The sequence below is a fragment of the Zerene cesonia genome, chromosome 17 (genome assembly GCF_012273895.1).
Source record: "Zerene cesonia ecotype Mississippi chromosome 17, Zerene_cesonia_1.1, whole genome shotgun sequence".
NCBI lineage: Eukaryota > Metazoa > Arthropoda > Insecta > Lepidoptera > Pieridae > Zerene > Zerene cesonia.
This window is the reverse complement of record NC_052118.1, coordinates 1081686-1100088: the sequence shown is the minus strand read 5'-3', so window position 1 is coordinate 1100088 and position 18403 is coordinate 1081686. Positions and strand designations below refer to the sequence as shown.

General features: G+C 33.0%; 6 protein-coding genes across 10 annotated transcripts; 3 read left to right on the top strand and 3 right to left on the bottom strand.

The window, feature by feature from the left end:
• Window positions 1-780: 780 nt before the first annotated feature.
• LOC119833270 (growth arrest and DNA damage-inducible proteins-interacting protein 1) lies at window positions 781-2823 on the bottom strand. Its single transcript, XM_038357234.1, has 3 exons — window positions 2427-2823; window positions 2025-2260; window positions 781-1044 (listed from the first exon to the last, which is right to left on the bottom strand). The coding sequence occupies exons 1-3, from the start codon at window positions 2725-2727 to the stop codon at window positions 832-834; spliced, it is 750 nt and encodes a 249-aa protein (XP_038213162.1). The 5' UTR covers window positions 2728-2823; the 3' UTR covers window positions 781-831.
• A 114-nt stretch (window positions 2824-2937) lies between these two features.
• On the top strand, window positions 2938-5750 carry LOC119833271 (clathrin light chain). 3 transcript variants are annotated; one of them, XM_038357236.1, is made up of 6 exons: window positions 2938-3210; window positions 3615-3785; window positions 3942-4053; window positions 4332-4343; window positions 4923-5111; window positions 5500-5750. In XM_038357236.1, exons 1-6 carry the CDS (start codon window positions 3045-3047, stop codon window positions 5504-5506), a joined length of 657 nt encoding a protein of 218 aa, XP_038213164.1. In that variant the 5' UTR covers window positions 2938-3044; the 3' UTR covers window positions 5507-5750. The 3 variants fall into 3 exon arrangements, with proteins under 3 accessions (XP_038213164.1, XP_038213166.1, XP_038213165.1); XM_038357237.1 differs by lacking the exon at window positions 4332-4343 and having other exon boundaries at window positions 2941-3210; XM_038357238.1 differs by lacking the exons at window positions 4332-4343; window positions 5500-5750 and having other exon boundaries at window positions 2940-3210; window positions 4923-5115.
• Window positions 5751-5843: 93 nt separating this feature from the next.
• On the bottom strand, window positions 5844-7532 carry LOC119833593 (phosphatidylinositol N-acetylglucosaminyltransferase subunit A). Of its 2 annotated transcripts, XM_038357664.1 has the most exons (3): window positions 7360-7532; window positions 6458-7292; window positions 5844-6053 (listed from the first exon to the last, which is right to left on the bottom strand). In XM_038357664.1, exons 1-3 carry the CDS (start codon window positions 7372-7374, stop codon window positions 6046-6048), a joined length of 858 nt encoding a protein of 285 aa, XP_038213592.1. In that variant the 5' UTR covers window positions 7375-7532; the 3' UTR covers window positions 5844-6045. The 2 variants fall into 2 exon arrangements, with proteins under 2 accessions (XP_038213592.1, XP_038213591.1); XM_038357663.1 differs by having other exon boundaries at window positions 5951-7292.
• Window positions 7533-7851: 319 nt separating this feature from the next.
• Window positions 7852-11849, top strand: LOC119833554 (alkylated DNA repair protein alkB homolog 8). Of its 2 annotated transcripts, none has more exons than XM_038357611.1 (8): window positions 7852-8051; window positions 8239-8476; window positions 8557-8871; window positions 9147-9306; window positions 9656-9911; window positions 10378-10533; window positions 10779-10943; window positions 11418-11849. In XM_038357611.1, the coding sequence occupies exons 1-8, from the start codon at window positions 7953-7955 to the stop codon at window positions 11811-11813; spliced, it is 1785 nt and encodes a 594-aa protein (XP_038213539.1). In that variant the 5' UTR covers window positions 7852-7952; the 3' UTR covers window positions 11814-11849. The 2 variants fall into 2 exon arrangements, with proteins under 2 accessions (XP_038213539.1, XP_038213540.1); XM_038357612.1 differs by having other exon boundaries at window positions 7923-8051; window positions 8261-8476.
• A 104-nt stretch (window positions 11850-11953) lies between these two features.
• On the bottom strand, window positions 11954-16057 carry LOC119833471 (TBC1 domain family member 19). Its single transcript, XM_038357487.1, has 11 exons — window positions 15956-16057; window positions 15751-15885; window positions 14921-15095; window positions 14581-14668; window positions 14448-14508; window positions 14009-14242; window positions 13733-13870; window positions 13466-13628; window positions 13195-13304; window positions 13035-13126; window positions 11954-12582 (listed from the first exon to the last, which is right to left on the bottom strand). Exons 1-11 carry the CDS (start codon window positions 16055-16057, stop codon window positions 12327-12329), a joined length of 1554 nt encoding a protein of 517 aa, XP_038213415.1. The 3' UTR covers window positions 11954-12326.
• Window positions 16058-16426: 369 nt separating this feature from the next.
• Window positions 16427-18280, top strand: LOC119833539 (protein yippee-like 5). Its single transcript, XM_038357587.1, has 3 exons — window positions 16427-16654; window positions 16915-17074; window positions 17155-18280. The coding sequence occupies exons 1-3, from the start codon at window positions 16537-16539 to the stop codon at window positions 17240-17242; spliced, it is 366 nt and encodes a 121-aa protein (XP_038213515.1). The 5' UTR covers window positions 16427-16536; the 3' UTR covers window positions 17243-18280.
• The last annotated feature ends 123 nt before the right edge of the window (window positions 18281-18403 follow it).

Below are 18403 nucleotides of genomic sequence, written 5' to 3'. Positions count from 1 at the left end.
CAGGTAGTTATTACATGATTTATATAAATGTACAGAAGGCAAATTTTACATTGCGATTCTCAGACATGATGTTTTAATTGTAACGCGTATTCATCTAAAAATATGTTACAACTGTCTTTTACATGAATATATGTTTTTTTTATGGTATTTATATTCATTGGTTTTTTAGGGTTGATTTAGTGAATTTCCTGTTTTGAGTGTGAATTTAGTGAATTTTCAGTTTTTAGTGTTGATATAGTGAATTTCCAGTTTTTAGTGTGAATTTAGTGAATTTCCGGTTTTGTAGTGTGAATTTGGTGAATTTCCAGTTTTTTAATGTTAGTGTATTTCCAATTTTGTAGTGTTGATTTAATGAATTTCCAGAGTGTCTACGAGAAGTCGAGCCCCGCGAGCAGCACAGTGAGCGACTCGTCCGCCACGCTGGTGTGCTCGCCGCGCCGCGCCGTCCACCCGCGGGACGCGTTCGACTCGACGGACGATGAATCATAATTTTTGTATGCCGTTTATTTGTTTAACGTTTTGCGAAGATTAAACTTGTGTATTTATTTTGTGTTTGTTTTTGGATAAGGATTTTTACCCTCCGTATCCTTGATATGGGTATTTGTGTGACAAACAAAATTGAAGTGTTGATCTGAGACTGAAAAATGTTTTACCTAATGTGTTTTAATTCGTTCTTAAGTAATCTATCAAATTTACAAAGTATGTGTATTAAAAAGTTACCATTTAGTTGTAAATGGTTGGATGGATGGAAATGACAATGAAGTTCTAAAATAAAACAAATTTCTAAATTAACAGTATATTACACACTAAACTATAAAATTCTATACCTATTCAAGTGCTCTTTGCTGCTCCTTTATCATCCACCTTTTTCTGCTGTATCTTGGCGATCATCATCTTCTCCTTAGCCTCTATTTTAGCCTGTTTCTCTCGCTTCTTTTGTTCTTTCTCCCGCTTGGCTAACATTTCTTGGAACCTCTCATCACGAGGATCGAGGGTGAAGCCAAAGTGACGCCTGACTTCTTCAACAAGTCTCTCTTTCTTTTGCTGTGAAAATAAAATAAACAGTGAATTTTTGTAAAAAAAAATTGTTTTTTCCTTGAAAAAAAAAATGTATTTTTAAGGGTCAACCCATTAACCACTGATAAGGGACAAACTGTGTGAACCATAGTGCATTTAAAATATTTGTAAGTAAAATTGAAAAGTCAATTAATTTCTTCCATGCTTGCCTCGTCTCGAAACCACGACTAGTAGATATATAGCAGTGGTGGCTCAGTGGAGAGGACCTCGGACTAAACATAAACTTATCCACGAATAGTACCCATTTGTTATGTTATTAAGCATTATTAGAATATGACTAAAGCTTAATCTGGCTTGTTACATATATTTTACAGTTAACAAGTCAAAAAAACTTTGAGTGGGCCAAACTTTTTTTGTTAGAATGACTTTTCAGTTTTCAGAACTTGTGGAATGCCTTCCTTACAAATGGATTCTAACTAGGGGAAAACAAGGTAGATAGAAACTAAACTAGTTAAAAACAATAATATTCTATCCTTTACTGTTTACAGTTTTACACTATTTAAAATGTCTTTTACATGTCTCTTTTATTCTATTGAAAATCAGGTTGAACAGTAAGATATGTACCATCATTATAGAAAGAATAAAAAGTAAAATTTTGTATTTAAGGACATACATTAAATGCATTTATATATCTAGATAAGTAAGCATACAATTGAGTTTGAAGCTAATTTGTATCCGACATACACAATATATACATATGTATAGGGTCAATAAAAAAAAAAGGTGCCTATATAACAATAAATATAGAAAAAAGTATGATCCAATAACTTAGCACTTCATTTGTAAAGATTAAAAAGCTTTCGAGTTTTATTTTGAATTAACCCTCCTATATTTACCATAACTCAAAAACATTCACTCCCAGATTCTTCTAACACCAAACATAATGCTGGTGCCAAAAGTATTCTATTCATATTAACAAGTTTTCATTATAAATCTATTTCATTTACCTTAGCAGCTTCAACTTCAGCAGCCTTCTTCGCCATCTTATCATGCAATTCTTTCTTCCACTGGTCCAATTTGGCAAACTTGGCTGCTACATCCTTATCCCTTTGTTCTATTCTTAACTGCTGCTCTTGCTTTCTCTGTTCCACTGTTTCCATCATTTGTTGTATCGTAAAGGGATATGCTACGGCTTCATATTCCTGCCTTTCTGCAATGTCATTTTTGGTTGGCCAGCAAATACCTGAAAATATTTGCTATTTCTGTGAATGCTTAAAAACCCGGAATGATTTTCGCTATATTCTTGAATATGGTACATTTATACTTAATTGCTCTGATCCATAAAATAGATGTAATGATATAAACACATTGTTTTAAATAGATAGTTATATGCAAATAACACAACTTACTGGGATTAACACCGCTGACTGCCCCATATTTTCCATACAACTTGCGATTATATTTAACAGTAAGATGGGCTAACGTTTTAGGTTCCTCATAAGGTCGCCTCTTGTGCATCACATTCTGATGTGCAGGTGATAGTCGTGATATATTTCTCTTTTTCTCAATCTCTGCTTCTTTTGCCAGTGCATCTTCTGTATCGTCGATCAAGACTTGTTCATTTTGTTCCACCTCTGGAACAGTTGTAGCCGAGCGAAAAATACTTAAGAGGCTAGATCTTAGCAGTTTCGGTCTCACAGACAAATTCATGATTATTTTCAATTCAAATAATAAATAAAATTTCGAACGAATTCAGAGGTTATGAACTTAATGTCATTTTATGTCAAAATCATAACAATGAGCAAATTGTCAAAGATAACATAGCCTAAAAAATATTTTTTAGCCTATACTTGACTACTTATATATTCTGTACAAACGGTTCTTGCTCGACTCCCGACTGTCAAATTGTCAATAATTGTGAATTGTCATAATCTGTGATTGTCATTGGTTTTATTTCTTGGTTCTTCATCGACGTCAACTTTCTTGGCTTCGCGAATTCGGTGATTCATTTCATATTTTTCTGTACAATGGATGATTTCGGTGATAATTTCGTTCAACCGGAAGTCGACCCAGCCGCAGACTTCTTGGCTCGAGAGCAAAACCAACTGGCAGGATTAGAAGATGATCTAGAAACCAGTGCTCCGCCCCCTATTGCGTCGAGTATAGCATCAAACGGTCTTGATGATTTTGTTGGTAATTTAATTTGCAATATATCTACCTACATTAAATTTAAAATAATGGAAATTCGTAGATGTGAAAGTTGTACATTTGGCTGATATTCTTATTTTACCTGGAAACTAAATACGTACAAAACGCCATAAGTTTATTCACCTTTTTTTGTTTACGGCTCCACCCAATTAGAGTCTCCAGCAATGTCCTGTGAATGAACTATATCTTTTCACTTTCATCTTATTAGAAAAAATAAAATATCTGTTTTAAATGCATACTATTAGCACGAATTATCGTATTCGATATTTTTTAGTATCACCATAGAAGCTTACAATCATCCTTGATATCAATTATTTATCTAAATTTGAACATTTCAAATGATAGTTTTGCAATTAAAACAAATATAAAAAAAAAAATGGCATTTCTAGAAGTTCCGAGTGCTGCAGCATTTGAAGCGAATGGTGGTCTTCTTGATGATGATCCAGCCCCAGCACCAGCACCAGCTGCACCAGTGGTGTCCGTCTTCAGACAAGAAAGAGAAGAACCAGAGAAGATAAAGATATGGAGGGAAGAACAGAAAAAGAGACTAGAAGAGAAAGGTATTGCATGAAAGAATGATGTAAATAAGGAGAAAGACCCCTATTACTGGTATTTTATTCCAAAATTGTGTAATGGAATGTTGTTCCATTACTGCTGCTTGAAGGCCTTAGTACCCTTAATTTTTTATTATGTAATATTCAATATGTAACTTTCAGATGCTGAGGAAGAAAGAAAGAAGCAAGAAATGTTGAAGGTAGCAAAAAAAGAATTAGAGGATTGGTATAAAACACATGAAGAACAAATTGCCAAAACAAAAGCAGCTAATAGGTAAAAATCTCTGTTAATCTATTTCATTATACTTTTACTATATATCCTTCATATTGCTTCATAGTTTATACCTCCTTGATTGAAAAAAAAAGTCCAGAAAGTGACATGTAGATTGTAGAATGTAGAACCTTTTCTATGTAATTATTTGGATTTCTAGTATATCGCAATAAGTTGCTTTTATATATAAGTAGACTAGTGTTAATTGTAAATGGAAGATTATAATATTAAGTATATCATTTTCTATTATAAAATTGTATATTTTCTTTCTATGCACTCAGGGAGTCCGCTAAGTAAGTACACAGAGTGGTATTTACTAACTTGTGTTGGTGGTGGATATTATATGAATTATACTTTATTTATGTATGTCTAAGGGTATAACAGGGTTATGATATTGTCAAATTCATGTTATGTTCAGTTTCAATTTGGTTGATTTAATAGTCATTTAACATTCATGGGGGATTTGAGCATTGCATTAAAAATAAATGAAATGAAATGAAAAATTTTATTGCACACCATAAATTATACAACTTAAAAGAACAGAAAATATATGTTTCGATAAATAAAATGTATTTTAATAGTGAAAATAAAAGTGATTGAATGAATTTAATGCATTAAATTTACAACTACATGAAATACATTAAAGTTAATTTTTATAACCTTTATTTGAAATCCTTAATTTGTTTACTCACCCACTCATTTTTATTAAAACTTATGTTAAGATCAGCCATAAACTTCTATTAAGTTCTATTAAAATTTAAACCTCATTCAAAAAATTTATTTGTATCAATGGTGAACAATTTTTGGATCATAATTGCTTTGGATCTTTATGGGTTTACACTGAGTGAGTTTATCCCTACATTCATTACTAGAAATGCAGAGAAAGCTTTAGCCCGTGGATCTGAGAGTGGAGTGGAAGAGGGCAATGAGTGGGCTCGTGTAGCTGAGCTTTGTGACTTCGGGCCGAGGCGAGGCCGCGATGTAGCTCGTCTGAGATCTATTGTCCTACAGTTGAAGCAATCTGGTGTCAGCCCTAAGTACCCACCGCGGTCTACTAAAGTGTAAGTAGACAGATCCTTTTCTGACCTAATTGAAATATGAATGAAATATAATTTTTGAGGTTGACGACTGGTTTCACAGTTTGGGATATAGAATTTGCTTACTGTATCTTTTAGTTAAAATAACATACAAAAATATAAGTAATGTATAACAATATGCATATTGCAGTACAATTTTGGCTGGCAAACCACTTGTAACACCACCAGTGTTACAAATGTTTATGGTGCGGTGGTGACTATATAACATAGGGTGTCCCATCAGCTCCTTTGCCATAAAATTACCTCCTAATTCAGGGTTGTTACCCGATAGAGTATGATCAAAGAACATCAAAAAATAAGCCCATTTATGTAATGAAAATCTATTTTAACAATATCTTTTTCCTTGTTACAGAGCTTGAAGATTTTTATAAATAAGAAAATGTTGTTAGCCTAAATATTTGTCTTTAATCAGTCTCTGAATAAATCACATTGAATTACAATAAAAGTAATAGAAAAGCATGTGATTTTTATAGAATAATTATTGTATTGCTTAAACAGACTGTTATTTATTAAATTTATTTTTTATTGTTCAGTATGGCTAATGTTATTGGAGTATCTTTTTTATTTGGTCAATAATTATAAATAAATATCATTCCAGAGTTAATTTTGTTTTATTTTATAGCCATTCAATAACCATTATATATTTTGTAAATTAATTAAATAAAAAAAAAATAGTATTTCTCTTAAATTCTCCATAAAAAATTTAGTTTGATATAAACTTAATATGTAATGTTTTATACCTTATAGTTTATACAAATAACATACACATTTGTGTACATTTTTATGATCCTGTTTGGTGTTGGTTTCTATAATGAAGCTTATTTTATAAAGAATCATTATTATCACTCATAACTTTATATCTCTAGCAATATCAATGTGTTTCCTCTTATACACCTTTTCAACTAACTGCAACAATAAATACATTAAGCTTATGACAAGAAGAAATGGCCACACACCACAAGAGAGATAACTTTTCAATTGTAATCCCAATGGTTTGTTCTTATTGAGCATTATTTTATCATATACTATTACAGTCCGTCTTGTAATATCCATCCAATTATACATCTTCCTCACATTTCTGTTGCATTCAAATGGACATACAATATTACCAGTTTTCAAGTCGGTCATAGCCAATTCAATACTTTCAACAATATTTGTAACATTTGGTTCGGATAAATAAATCATATTGTCTGGTAGTACTTCTGGAATGCCACCAACTTTTGTTGATACCACTTTTAGCCCGCAAGAGGCGGCTTCGACTATTGCCATACAATATGCTTCAGTCAAAGATGTATTTAAAAATATATCACCTTTTACTAATACATCCCTCACTTCAGAATGTTTTAAGCTTCCCAATAGTGTCACACAGTGTTGAAAACCCTTTCTTTCCCTGACTTCTTGTAACAGCCACATTTTGGGCCCGTCCCCTCCTATAATGAACCTTAGGTTTGGGTATCTAGGACACATATCTGCTATTACAGCTGCCATCAAATCGACACCTTTTCTATACACTAATCTAGAAACAATTATGACTGTTATAACATTTGGATCTCTTTGACTTGGATCAGGGGTAAATGTGTAAGCATCCACAGCATTTGGTATAACTGAAACTTTATGAGCTTTCACTTTAGCTCTTAATACTGTATTTTCTTTACCTGTGTGAGAAACACAAATACAGTGATCACATTCACACAAACACATTTGCAGATACTTATTTGTCAGAACTGCTGACATGTCTGCAAAACCAAAGAGACTGTGGTCTGTAAATACTGTTTTCAACCCCATTAACTTTCCTATTATAGACACTTCATGTGCTAGTACACTGAAAGCTGAATGTCCATGCACAATTTGAATTCGCTCCCGTATTAAAATATATCGTACAATTGCTATGTTACAAATCATAGTAGGTAGAGCACATTGGCTGTAAAAAACTCGTATTGGTAAGTAGTATACTTTAAGACCCCCTGTTAAATATCGAACACCAACTCTATCTTCGTAGCAATGTGTGATAACAACTACTTTGTGTCCACGTTTTATTAAACATTGCGATAAATTATATATGTGCTCTTCGACTCCACCCGTATTTGGGTAAAAGAAGTCTGACGCCATGCATATAATGTGCCTCCTGTTTTTAATTGTTGGTTCCTGTAAATAAAAAAGTAAATTCAATTCAATTATTTCCACATTATTCTAAAACATAATTTTTACTTACCGTTTGGGTACTCATGTTTGACAGAAAGTAAAGCTATTATCTGTAATCTAAGTATTGTAACCAAACGGTAATGGGCCTAGTTATGATTTAGTAAGATTACAAGACATTTAAATTAATTATAAAGTTATTTCAATTAATAAGTGGAATGGACAGCGGAATTGTTGATTATTATATGATATAATTTGTCAAATATGTCACTTTATGTTATTTACTTATTTGTCAAAATGTGGATCGCGTTCATAAACTTAATTTATAACTTTGGATGAGTACTCCTAAGAATATTAAGTATGTAGTTTAAAGTAATCGTAATTTATAACAACAGCATCTTATGAATAATTTCATTGGACTTTGCTGTAAATGCTTTCAAGGCGGCTCTTATCCATATGACTTTATTATGGCTCTTATGGCTTGAACTCACTAACTCTCATACTCAACTTAAGAACGTTCTGCTTCTGTCATACGTCAACAATACATATTACATCACATGTTTTGAATTATTTATACATTTTAGTTGGTATTTGATTTTTAGTAAAAGGTTATGCTTACAAAATCTGGGAATAAATTAAATATAATTCATTCATGCATATTTTCATATGATGGACAAAGACAAACAAATAGGTAAAAAATGTAAAAGATTTTCAGCGCGGTTAAAAAGCTCTAAGGGAGTTTTATGCGTAGATAAGCCAACTTCGGTAAGTGGTTCATAATGTATATAGTTTTATTATGTTGTGATATTATATTAGTCTACATAACATCACACGGTATACATTGAAATGGTTCTTTAAAATGCATCGAGAATAAGTAGCCGAAAAAGAAAAAGTACTTATTAATTTAAAATAAATATTTTTCAATATCGATGTTTATTAAAATGTTTTTTAGAAACTTGTTCTATGCAATGTAGGACAAGCTACCGGCTTTAATAAAGAAGAACTGTATGAAATATTGGAATTGTTACCAGATGTAAATCTTCCGAAATATATAGCTGAAAAGGGAGAGTCGCATTCTTATGTTGTTTTCGATAACACAAGGAGTGCCGAATTATTTTACAACACATTTAATGGTACAGCAAAAGTGAAAAAGAATGATACATTAATTTATATGAATTATGTTGATGCTGGTAAGTAACTTATTGCGAGTTTTAGTTATGTTTTCAGTATTACATTTTAATTAATTGAGTTGCAAAATTAATTTTTTCAGTACCAAATGATGAAATAATCTATAGAGAACACAATCCTACAGGACTGCATGTTATACCTGATTTCATATCTGCTGAAGAAGAACATCAGTTCTTGCACATATTTGATTGGGAAGATGATTCTAATTTAAAGAACCGACAAGTGAAACATTATGGCTACGAATTTAGATACGGTAGCAATGATGTAGATTTAAATGCTCCATTATCAGACAAGATACCCTCAGTGTGTGATGTGCTGTGGAAAAGGTTACAGGAACACGGTTTTGACATTGAAGTTCCTGATCAATTAACAGTTAATAAATATAAGCCTGGACAAGGTAAGCATAATTTTTTTTAATACAAAAATGTTTGAATTCTCTTAGAACTTAATCTACTAAGTATTTCATTATCCACTTAAGCTGGCAATTAAATTAAATGAGTTAACATAACATTTACATTAGTCGGTTTTAGTTTGTTAAGCAGTTGTCTAATCACGGTATTGATTATGTACATGAACGCTGTGTACAAGCTTGCGCCATTGTGAGAGTTGGCTACTGGTGATTTTTCATAACACTACTTGCCTGCTAAACTTACTAGAATCTTGTATTTTCAGGCATTCCATCCCATGTTGACCGTCACAGTCCATTCGGAGACACAATTCTGTCGTTGTCTCTAGGATCCTCTGTATTGATGGACTGGAAACATCACAGCGGCAAATATGTTCCTATTGTTGTACCAGCTCGCTCAATTATGGTGATGCAGGGTGATGCTAGGTATGATATTTCTTGTTTATTAAAATATGTAATGATTTTCTCTAAAGATTAAAATTTTCATAAAATTTTTTGTTTCAATGTTATCACATTATTGGATAGTAATAAAATTAATTAAATAAGACTATATGTTTATACATAACAATTTCTCTCTAATTTTTTTACCAGCAGTTTGTCTACTTAAATATTTACTTTGTTGACGTAATTTAGTTTTCAACTAAAGACTTTCTTGGCCCCTATATGGAGCAGAGGGTGTCCACAGCGCACCCCCATCTTCTATGATGTTGAGCTAAAGACTTCATTTTAACTAAAGAAAATAATGTTATTTTATAAAATTGTTTATATCCTCTAGGTATGATTGGCAACATGGAATTCAGCCGCGAGCATGGGACCCTGTGATCGAAGTGAGAAAAGATACAGAAACATCTAGCAACATTAAAGTTATAACCAGTGATACAAGACCCCGCGGCACTAGAATATCTCTGACCTTCAGGAAGACCAGGCAGGGGCCTTGTGAGTGTGGTTATAAAGTGCTGTGTGATAGAGGAGGTAATAAGGAGATTGATGATGATATGGCTTCGCATCTCGAGGAGTTGCATGTTCATCAGGTTTGTGATTTTATTTTCTGTTTCTTGTACTGTCTATGTTTTTAATTATTTTCAGCCTTGGCTCATGGCTCATGCTAGGCAAGGGCCTACTTATCTTAGTCATGTCTCCCTATTATGGTAAATTCTGCTTCAATTGTTATAGTGAGTCCTGCTTGTCCCTTCATCTGCCTCTGGGCCTGCCATAGTCTCTTACCCATTTGCCCTTTACCTTTTTAAAATATAATACAAAGTTTGTTATACATTTGATTGGTAGCTTGAAAAATCTTGGTAAACTTTTCAACAACAGTAACAAACCTACCTGGTTTGCACATAAAATATTTTTTTTTTTTTCAACCCTTATAATATCATCTTTCAATATTTAGAGATTTTATTTGTTGGAGATATCTAATCAAATTTAATATTTGACTCTTATTTGTAATTGTATAGAAGACTTTTTTATTATTTAAATATCTGTAATATTGTGTAGGTTTATGAACAAATTGCAGGCCACTTCAGTACGACGCGGCACAAGCCCTGGCCGAAAGTGCAGGAGTTTATTATGAATACTCCGCCTGGCTCCATTGTTTTGGATCTTGGAGCTGGGAATGGCAAGAATATACTCAATAGAAATGATATCATACAGGTATATAAAAAAAATGTATGAAAAATCAATCCACATGTATGCATGCAAATGTTCTTTATTATCATTGAACTGAAAAACGTTCTAAACAACTACCTCCCATAATTTAGTTCTTTAAGGATTTGTGGTGTTCCTGAAAGGCCTAGATCTCCTTAAACGGCAACACAGCCAGTGCAATTCTCAATGGTCACTTAGGCAGCCAACATGCTTTGCTGCGCTGGCATAAAATTAAAAAAAAATATTGACAGATAGCGTGCGAGCGCAGCACGGGGCTTCTCGCTGAGTGCGCGGCGCATACAGCGGCAGTGCGCGGCGCGCAGTGCGTGCGGCTGGACGTGCTGCGCGCGCCGCTCGTCGACGGGCGCGCGGACGTCGCGCTGTGCATCGCCGTAGTACACCACTTTTGTAGCGAGGTGCGTGAGGATTTGGTGACAACGCAATGTTTATTCACTCACTTCAAAAAGACAGCTTAATTTGTCTGTATTTTTTTTTTTGTAACCTCATAACTCTTTACTTTGTGCCGCCCGGTTGGTCCCATTTAAATTTGGTCTAGCTCTGACAATTTCAAGACGGTTATTAGTTTTGTTAATAATATTATTTTGCACACCACTCATTTACCACCGCTGTTTGTTTATGTTTTTTTTGTGTAAAATTGTGTTTGTTTTGTGTATTATGCTATTAGGAATATTATTTAAGTCTAAATGTGGTGTTTAAATTTTAATAATACAAGATGTTTCACTGCTGGCTAAGTTTGTACCATCCTACTGCTATTGCAAAAACTACGGACTGTTAAGTGTTGTGTCACTATTCACCATTTGTTCAACTTTACGATTAAATGTGAATAATTAAATGATAAAAATATATCTATGTAAACAACTTCATTCCAGGCTAGAAGGAAGCAAGCCATTAATACGATCGCCCGCCTCTTGCGGTCCGGAGGCCGAGCCCTCATCACAGTGTGGGCGAAGGACCAGAAAAAGTCCAATTACATTGCGCCAAATAAAGAAAACTCCGACACAAACGTCGTCACAACTGTCGGTGGACTCAATCTACCCGTACACGAAAACAGAACGCAGTTCCAGCACAGCGATTTACTCGTCCCGTGGAAATTGAGACAGATTAACGATAAAAAACTGTCAAACGAAACAAATGCAACGTTTCTGCGATACTATCACGTGTTCGAAAAGGGCGAATTGGATAAACTATGCGATCTGCCCGATTTGGTTATTGAAGACAGTTTCTATGAAGAAGGAAATTGGTGTGTTATTTGCAAAAAACTGTAATAATGTTATTTTATATATTAAACATGTTTTATCAAACATCTGTCTCTTATTGACAAAACCTCTTTATTTTGCTACTGCAATGTTACTATGGGAGAATAAAATGAAACGCCGTATAAATGTAACTTTTTTTATTACAGTAAACATCTACAAAATAAATCATTTTAAAAACATTATCGATACATGATCAAAGATTAACAACAACTATTTCAACTAGTAACAATATTATAAAAAGCTGATTGCGAAACAAATAACTTTCTACAGTGTTGCAACATTAAAAAAAACGAAGTTAGCTTAACAAATGAAAATAAAGAACTACAAACACGTAATTACGAAATATAAATTTTAGCAACAAACGAGACAATTACATCTCAGTAATACAATAATTATTTTATTGATTCAATGATTATAAAAGTCAAAATAATGTGTTTAAATAGTGTAACAACAAAAATTGAAAACAATCATCAATTCCACTTCCAAAGCCATATAGCACAACAGCTACGGCGTTAAGTATCATTACGGCTTCATTAAAGCCAGTTGTAAAAGTGGAATAACAGAAATAGTCGACAGATCCGCTAAAACCGCGTCAACATTTTGTAAAGTGTTCACTTGAAAAATATTCTCTTTTCTAAAGCTCAGTATTGCCACGGCTAATAATGGCAGTATTTCAAGACAATCGTACCCCAAAATGGCGTCCCAGAGCAACAACAGTTGATCCGGCGGTAAATGACCACTGAATGCACGCATTATCCATTTGAAAACCACTCTAATTCTGAAAAAAAATATATAAATCATAACAAGATACTGCAAATTATTCCTTACTTATATTATACTGAAGTCTGTTTCGTTTATTTATTTCTATTATTTCCTCGTCGTAACGGAGCGATTAGATAATTGTTTTTTTTTATTTGGAAAGTCATGAGATTGACATACTTTTTTACCAGGGTGAAATATTTATTTCCATGGGAAATTTTTTTGACTACGCGATCGAAGCCGCAGGCGGAAAGCTTGTAAATCACTACATAGTATAAAACAAAGTCGCTTCCCGCGCCTGTCTTTATGTATGTATGCTTAAATCTTTAAACCTACACAACGGATTTGATGGTCTTTTTTTAAAGAGAAGAAGATTTATGTGTATACTAACATCTATTAGTCTACTCCGAATTTAACGCGTGCAAAGCCGCGGGCAGAAGCTAGTAAATAATAATTCAAATGCATACTCACGGATTTACATTAATGTTCCTAAAATGAATCCACAGCAGCGGTTCATTTGCTTCCAACAATCTTTCATATAATAAGCATAGCGACACTATACCCTAGAAATGAAAATATTGGTTTCGTGAAAAAAATCGACGTTTAAATATTTCACAATTCAAAGCGTTACCTGTGGATGAGTAGAAATATAATGAAGTTTATGCCAATAACGGATGTAAAATGCTCGAAATATGAAGTATAATTGCATGGGGTCATCATACAAATAACAAAACGGTGTTGCTGAAATAAGAGTTCTAAATTTGAATTATTATAGACAAAAAATATCACTACAATCTCAATAACGCATTGTGGTAATTTTTTAAACTCGTAACTGACAACAGTTTAAATATGGCAGCATTATAGAAAAATCTAGGTCATAAAAATGCATGAATAAGTCTTACCATACATCGTAAAACCATGAAAAGGTATGATACCACTCGGCGGAAACACAGTAACACTATCCGCAGAAGTCTGTTTGCCCTTAATAGTGACATTGAGTGGGTTTCCGATACACCCTTTCAGATACTGCATTACCTCGCAGTCTCGAGAGAAACAAAGCATTACCTGAATGTTTTAAAGTTTTCAAATGCAAATGTTTTATTATTGTTATTTCAAATTGTATTAAATAAATTAAACTAAACATTTAATAACATTATGTAGTTTCTTACCTGATATAACAAATCTTCAAAAACAAAATACTGATCATCATTCGAGGCAGTCAGCTGTACGTCTTTGAAAATTAACTTGTCGATCATCAAATCGACTTCTAATACGCTCTTTTTCAATCGGTTGAAATATGACACTTGCTAAAAGTAAGTAAAAAAAAAATGGAGGCTAAATAAAGGGTTTGGAGGGAAACGGCTCTTGTGTGATAATTAAGTCACTGAAACAGCAGGTGCTTTATTTTTAATATAAGTAATCTCAAATATAGAGTAAAACCTCACTTGAGATGAAATCTCAGCTCCTAGAACTTGTGTCCACAACTTAGCTCGGAGGCATTGAGGACTACCCTTCTTTAAATACTCCTGGATAACTGGAGCATATCCTAATGCAGCCACCCTTTCACCTAGGCCAATTCTTTCTGCTTCTAAAGTTGGGAAACCCGGCACTGAACTGGGCATATTAGGATTAACACCCAACAACGGTTCTCCGTTCGACCATTCTATGTATATTTTACGCTAAAAAATAAGAATTTTTAGTACCGAAAATTATGACCGCATGGCTTCATCATTTAAAAAAAAATGCGCTACTAATGGAGAGCCTCCGTTCTTTTTCGAGAATGTTGGTTAATTAGGAATTAATTGCAATTCGTTTATTTACGGGCATATACCCGATAAACCAAGTTTATTATGATCCACACATAATCTAGCTAAAACTACTCACCAATTGATCTAAATTCTTAACTTGAAGAGGTAGATGAGCAAATTCCCATTTGGGTTCGTCTCTGGAAGGTTTACAAATATTTTTATAAAAAAGAAAAATGTCTATAGATTCATTCTTCTATTTTAGTACTTACTCTTTCGTGTATGGAACGTAACCAGATAACGTTAGTAAAACTTCTAAAAAATCTTTAGGCGCATATACAGGTCTGTATTTTGATAAATCTGGAAACGATAGTTGGAGAAAAGTTTATGTTACCTTTTTCAAAAGTTTATATATATTTTTTCAATTGTGGCAAAATAAATAACAAAACATTCATATATAATGAATGTCGTGAACGTGCCTGATAAATCATAAAATATATCTAATTACCTATAATACAAACTCTCAAAACTCTCCTTTTTAGCTCCCTAGAACAGGAGTTCACTTTAATTTCGCTTAATCCTGTTACAAGTAAGCAATCAAGTTAAGCTAACCTAAGTTATAAGTACTAAGCTCGTTCCACTTCTCAGTCAGCTCCTCCTGTTCACTTTGTGGCCGCACTTTAGCTAACGACGTCTCTAAATCCGAACACATGGAGTTTAAAGACTTGTGGATTCGTTTTTCCCATTGAGCGCTGGCTTTTGATAGGGACGTCAATGGATCTAGTTTCTAGGAAAAAAATAGCTCTAACTAAGATGTTTTTTAAAGTTATACATGAAACTTTGTACACACTCCAGACTCCAGAGTGGAAATACGATAGTTTGGTAATTGGCCAACTCGTGCAGGCGAGCGAGCGAACGTTTTATTTTCGAGTAAGCACACAGGAGGGAAAGTACCACACCCCCACAGAAAATCGGTGTGAAATAGTAGCATGCTGCTGTGTTTCGTGGGTTAGTGGGGGAGTCGAAGTCAAGTTTCCTTTTCCTCACCCTTCTCATTCCAATCAATCTTTCCAGTCGTCAATCATTTCCGTATCCCGTACCTATTAAAAGCGGCCAGCGCATTCGCAGAAGCACTACCTCTGCGAATGTTCATGGGCGCTGGTGATCGCTCACCTTCGAGCGAGTCACTAGCTCAGTTGCCCGTTATGACATAAAAAATCTCAAAAGTTTTGTTTTAAATGAAAATTAATTCATTTATAAATAAATAAAATTTACTATAATATTAGTAGAAAAACATAGTCTTCTATGATTACTACGTACTTAGCCTGATGTACCAGTTCTACTCAATTACGTCAATTATTATTATATGAATATGAATAATTTATTCATGTAAATATAGAATTACTACTGTTTAAGAACAAGGGTTAAATTTATTTACTAACATTTTGTTTGTTTTGTGTCCGAACCCAATGGAACACAGTATTCCTTAGTTTTGTATCCAAGCCTTTTTCTTTCATTGCTTGTTGTAGTGTCTGCTTAAAATCTTCCTTTTTCACGTTTGGCAACGAAACTAATTTCTACAAATAAAAAGCGTAGTAATTAAACAAAACATTTCATATTATTCTTATAATTTACTTCAGAACTTACTTGAACATCACTATAAAATGATTTATATATAGCCAGATTTTTTAATTCTTCCGCCAATTTCATTGCTGTGTGATGAATAGCATCTTCTTTTATATTGTCCATTTTGTTTTTTGACTAAAAATAAAGATATTAAACAAATAAAATATAAAGCTTGGACTTTATTTATTTTTTTGAACAAAAGTATTTTCCGTCATTTTATCGCTATGGCAACGAAATTTGTCTTTGTGCATTACGAATTTTATTAGTACCTATGAACAACCAGCAACTATCGTTCATTACTCACTGTACAAGATACAATGATTCTTTAATATAAATAAATTATCAAATTATTTAGAATTTAGAAAGTGGTCTCTTTATGGTCCATTGTCCTTTTCCTTGTACATTTTTTTAACTTTTACTGATTGACTATTGCTCTCAAACGTCACATAATCTCAGCTGGTATTTCGACGGCGTCAAAGTCAAAACAAAGGCAATACGTCACATCAACGTCATAGTGTTTTCTTTTGTATAGTGACAACTTGATCAAAATATTTTTGTTTAGTTAAATATTGCAGTGAAGAATTTATATCTACAAAAGAAAAATGGGCAAAATTTTTCTGGACCACATCGGTGGCGCTCGCTTATTTCTCTGCGCAGCCTGCGATGTTGTTTTAACGAATCGTTCAGAGCTTATAAGTACTAGATTCACTGGTGCTACAGGTACGTCCTTTGTTACGTAGATGTAAGTCGACATTGAAGAAATTTTACTTAACGTCGATAAATAAAACTATCGATTTATTGTTGTTGTTCGTAGTATTTCATCAAAAGCAATAGGATAATATTTCAGAATGAGATTACTTTCAAGTTATACATGTCATTAGAGCTTTTATTAATGAATCTGCAAGTTTTCGTGTACACCTTTGTGATTTTGAATGACTAAAAACAATACTTAAATCTTAACTGTTATTTTATTTGTATAGGTCGTGCTTTTCTTTTTCACAAAGTGGTGAACCTAGTTTATTCCGAGGTGCAAGACCGTGTGATGCTCACTGGGCGACACATGGTACGCGATGTTTCTTGCAAAAACTGCTGCACCAAACTTGGATGGGTATATGAGTTTGCTACTGAGGAGAATCAGAGGTACTCCCTATTTGTTTTTTAGTAAATTTAAGAGAATACTCACAAGCTTAATAATAATGTAAAAAATATTTAAATTACAGATACAAAGAAGGTAGAGTGATTTTGGAGAGGGCTTTAGTGAATGAAGCTGAAGGCTTTGAAGAGATTCAAGTAAACAATGATGATTAAAGATAGATTGTTATTATAAAAATAGGATAAATTTATAAATAAGGAGTAGGTTGCAAGTAATGTTTTGTACCTAATTGTTTAAAGTCATTGAATATAATTCATCCACTATGTTTGGGATCAGCTCTTCAAGTTGTTCTGAAAAATAAAGAAAAATGTTGGATGTTTCCAAGTGTGGTTATAACAATAAAATACTATTTTTGAGTGTTTATTATTGTAGAGTTCATGGGGACAATTATTCTCAGATTAGGTACAAAACACCTTACATTGCATCTAAAGTAAAAAATCGGTATATTGTTGCTAACAAGGTAATATGACTAGTAAATATATTATGGATAAATGTCATTTTATCTTAAATTTTAGTGTTCAGTAGCAGTTATTTAACAGTGTCTAAACTTTGAGTAGATCTCCATTTTTTAATTTACTAGCTGTGCCCTTGATCCACCCATGGTAAACAGTTTAGTACTCTTGAGAACACATACATTTCTGATGGTGAAAGAATTTTTGAAATTGGTCTGGTAATTTTGAGATAAGCATATTCAAACAGAGTTCATATTAAGTTATTAAATTAATAAATTAATGTATAGCAATTCAATGCCCTCTCAATAAATTATATGATAAGTATTTGTCATTAAATTCAACATCTTATAATATTTAAATATAAACATAATGAAAACAATTTTACTAGATTAAAAATTCTTGGCATCAAAAGGCCAGTCACCTTTGGATGCCAAGAGGTTTTAATTGAAATTTTTATTCAATATATTTTTATTTCTATGATCTCTAAACTATACACAAATAGACTTAGTTAGATATTTGCCTATTGAAAGGTAGTAAAAAAATGGCTGAGGTGTTGTATATATGTTTACATTTATTAAAACTAACAGCTGTAATATTCAAAGTTTATTGTCTACCTACGCTCATTGGAACTCTTCCTAATAGACGCCTAGTTTTTGCTTTGGACTGTAGCTTCAATACATATGTTAAGTCTAGTTGTCAGTTTTGTCAATGTATTTAAGCAATAAATTATTATTGAAATAATTGTTTTCTCATATTTTATAACCTATCTATATTTATGATATACTAGACGCTAATCCCGGCTCCGCCCGGATATCAAGGCTCTTGTTTTATTCCAAGGGAGGGATTTATTTAGCATAAAAAGTA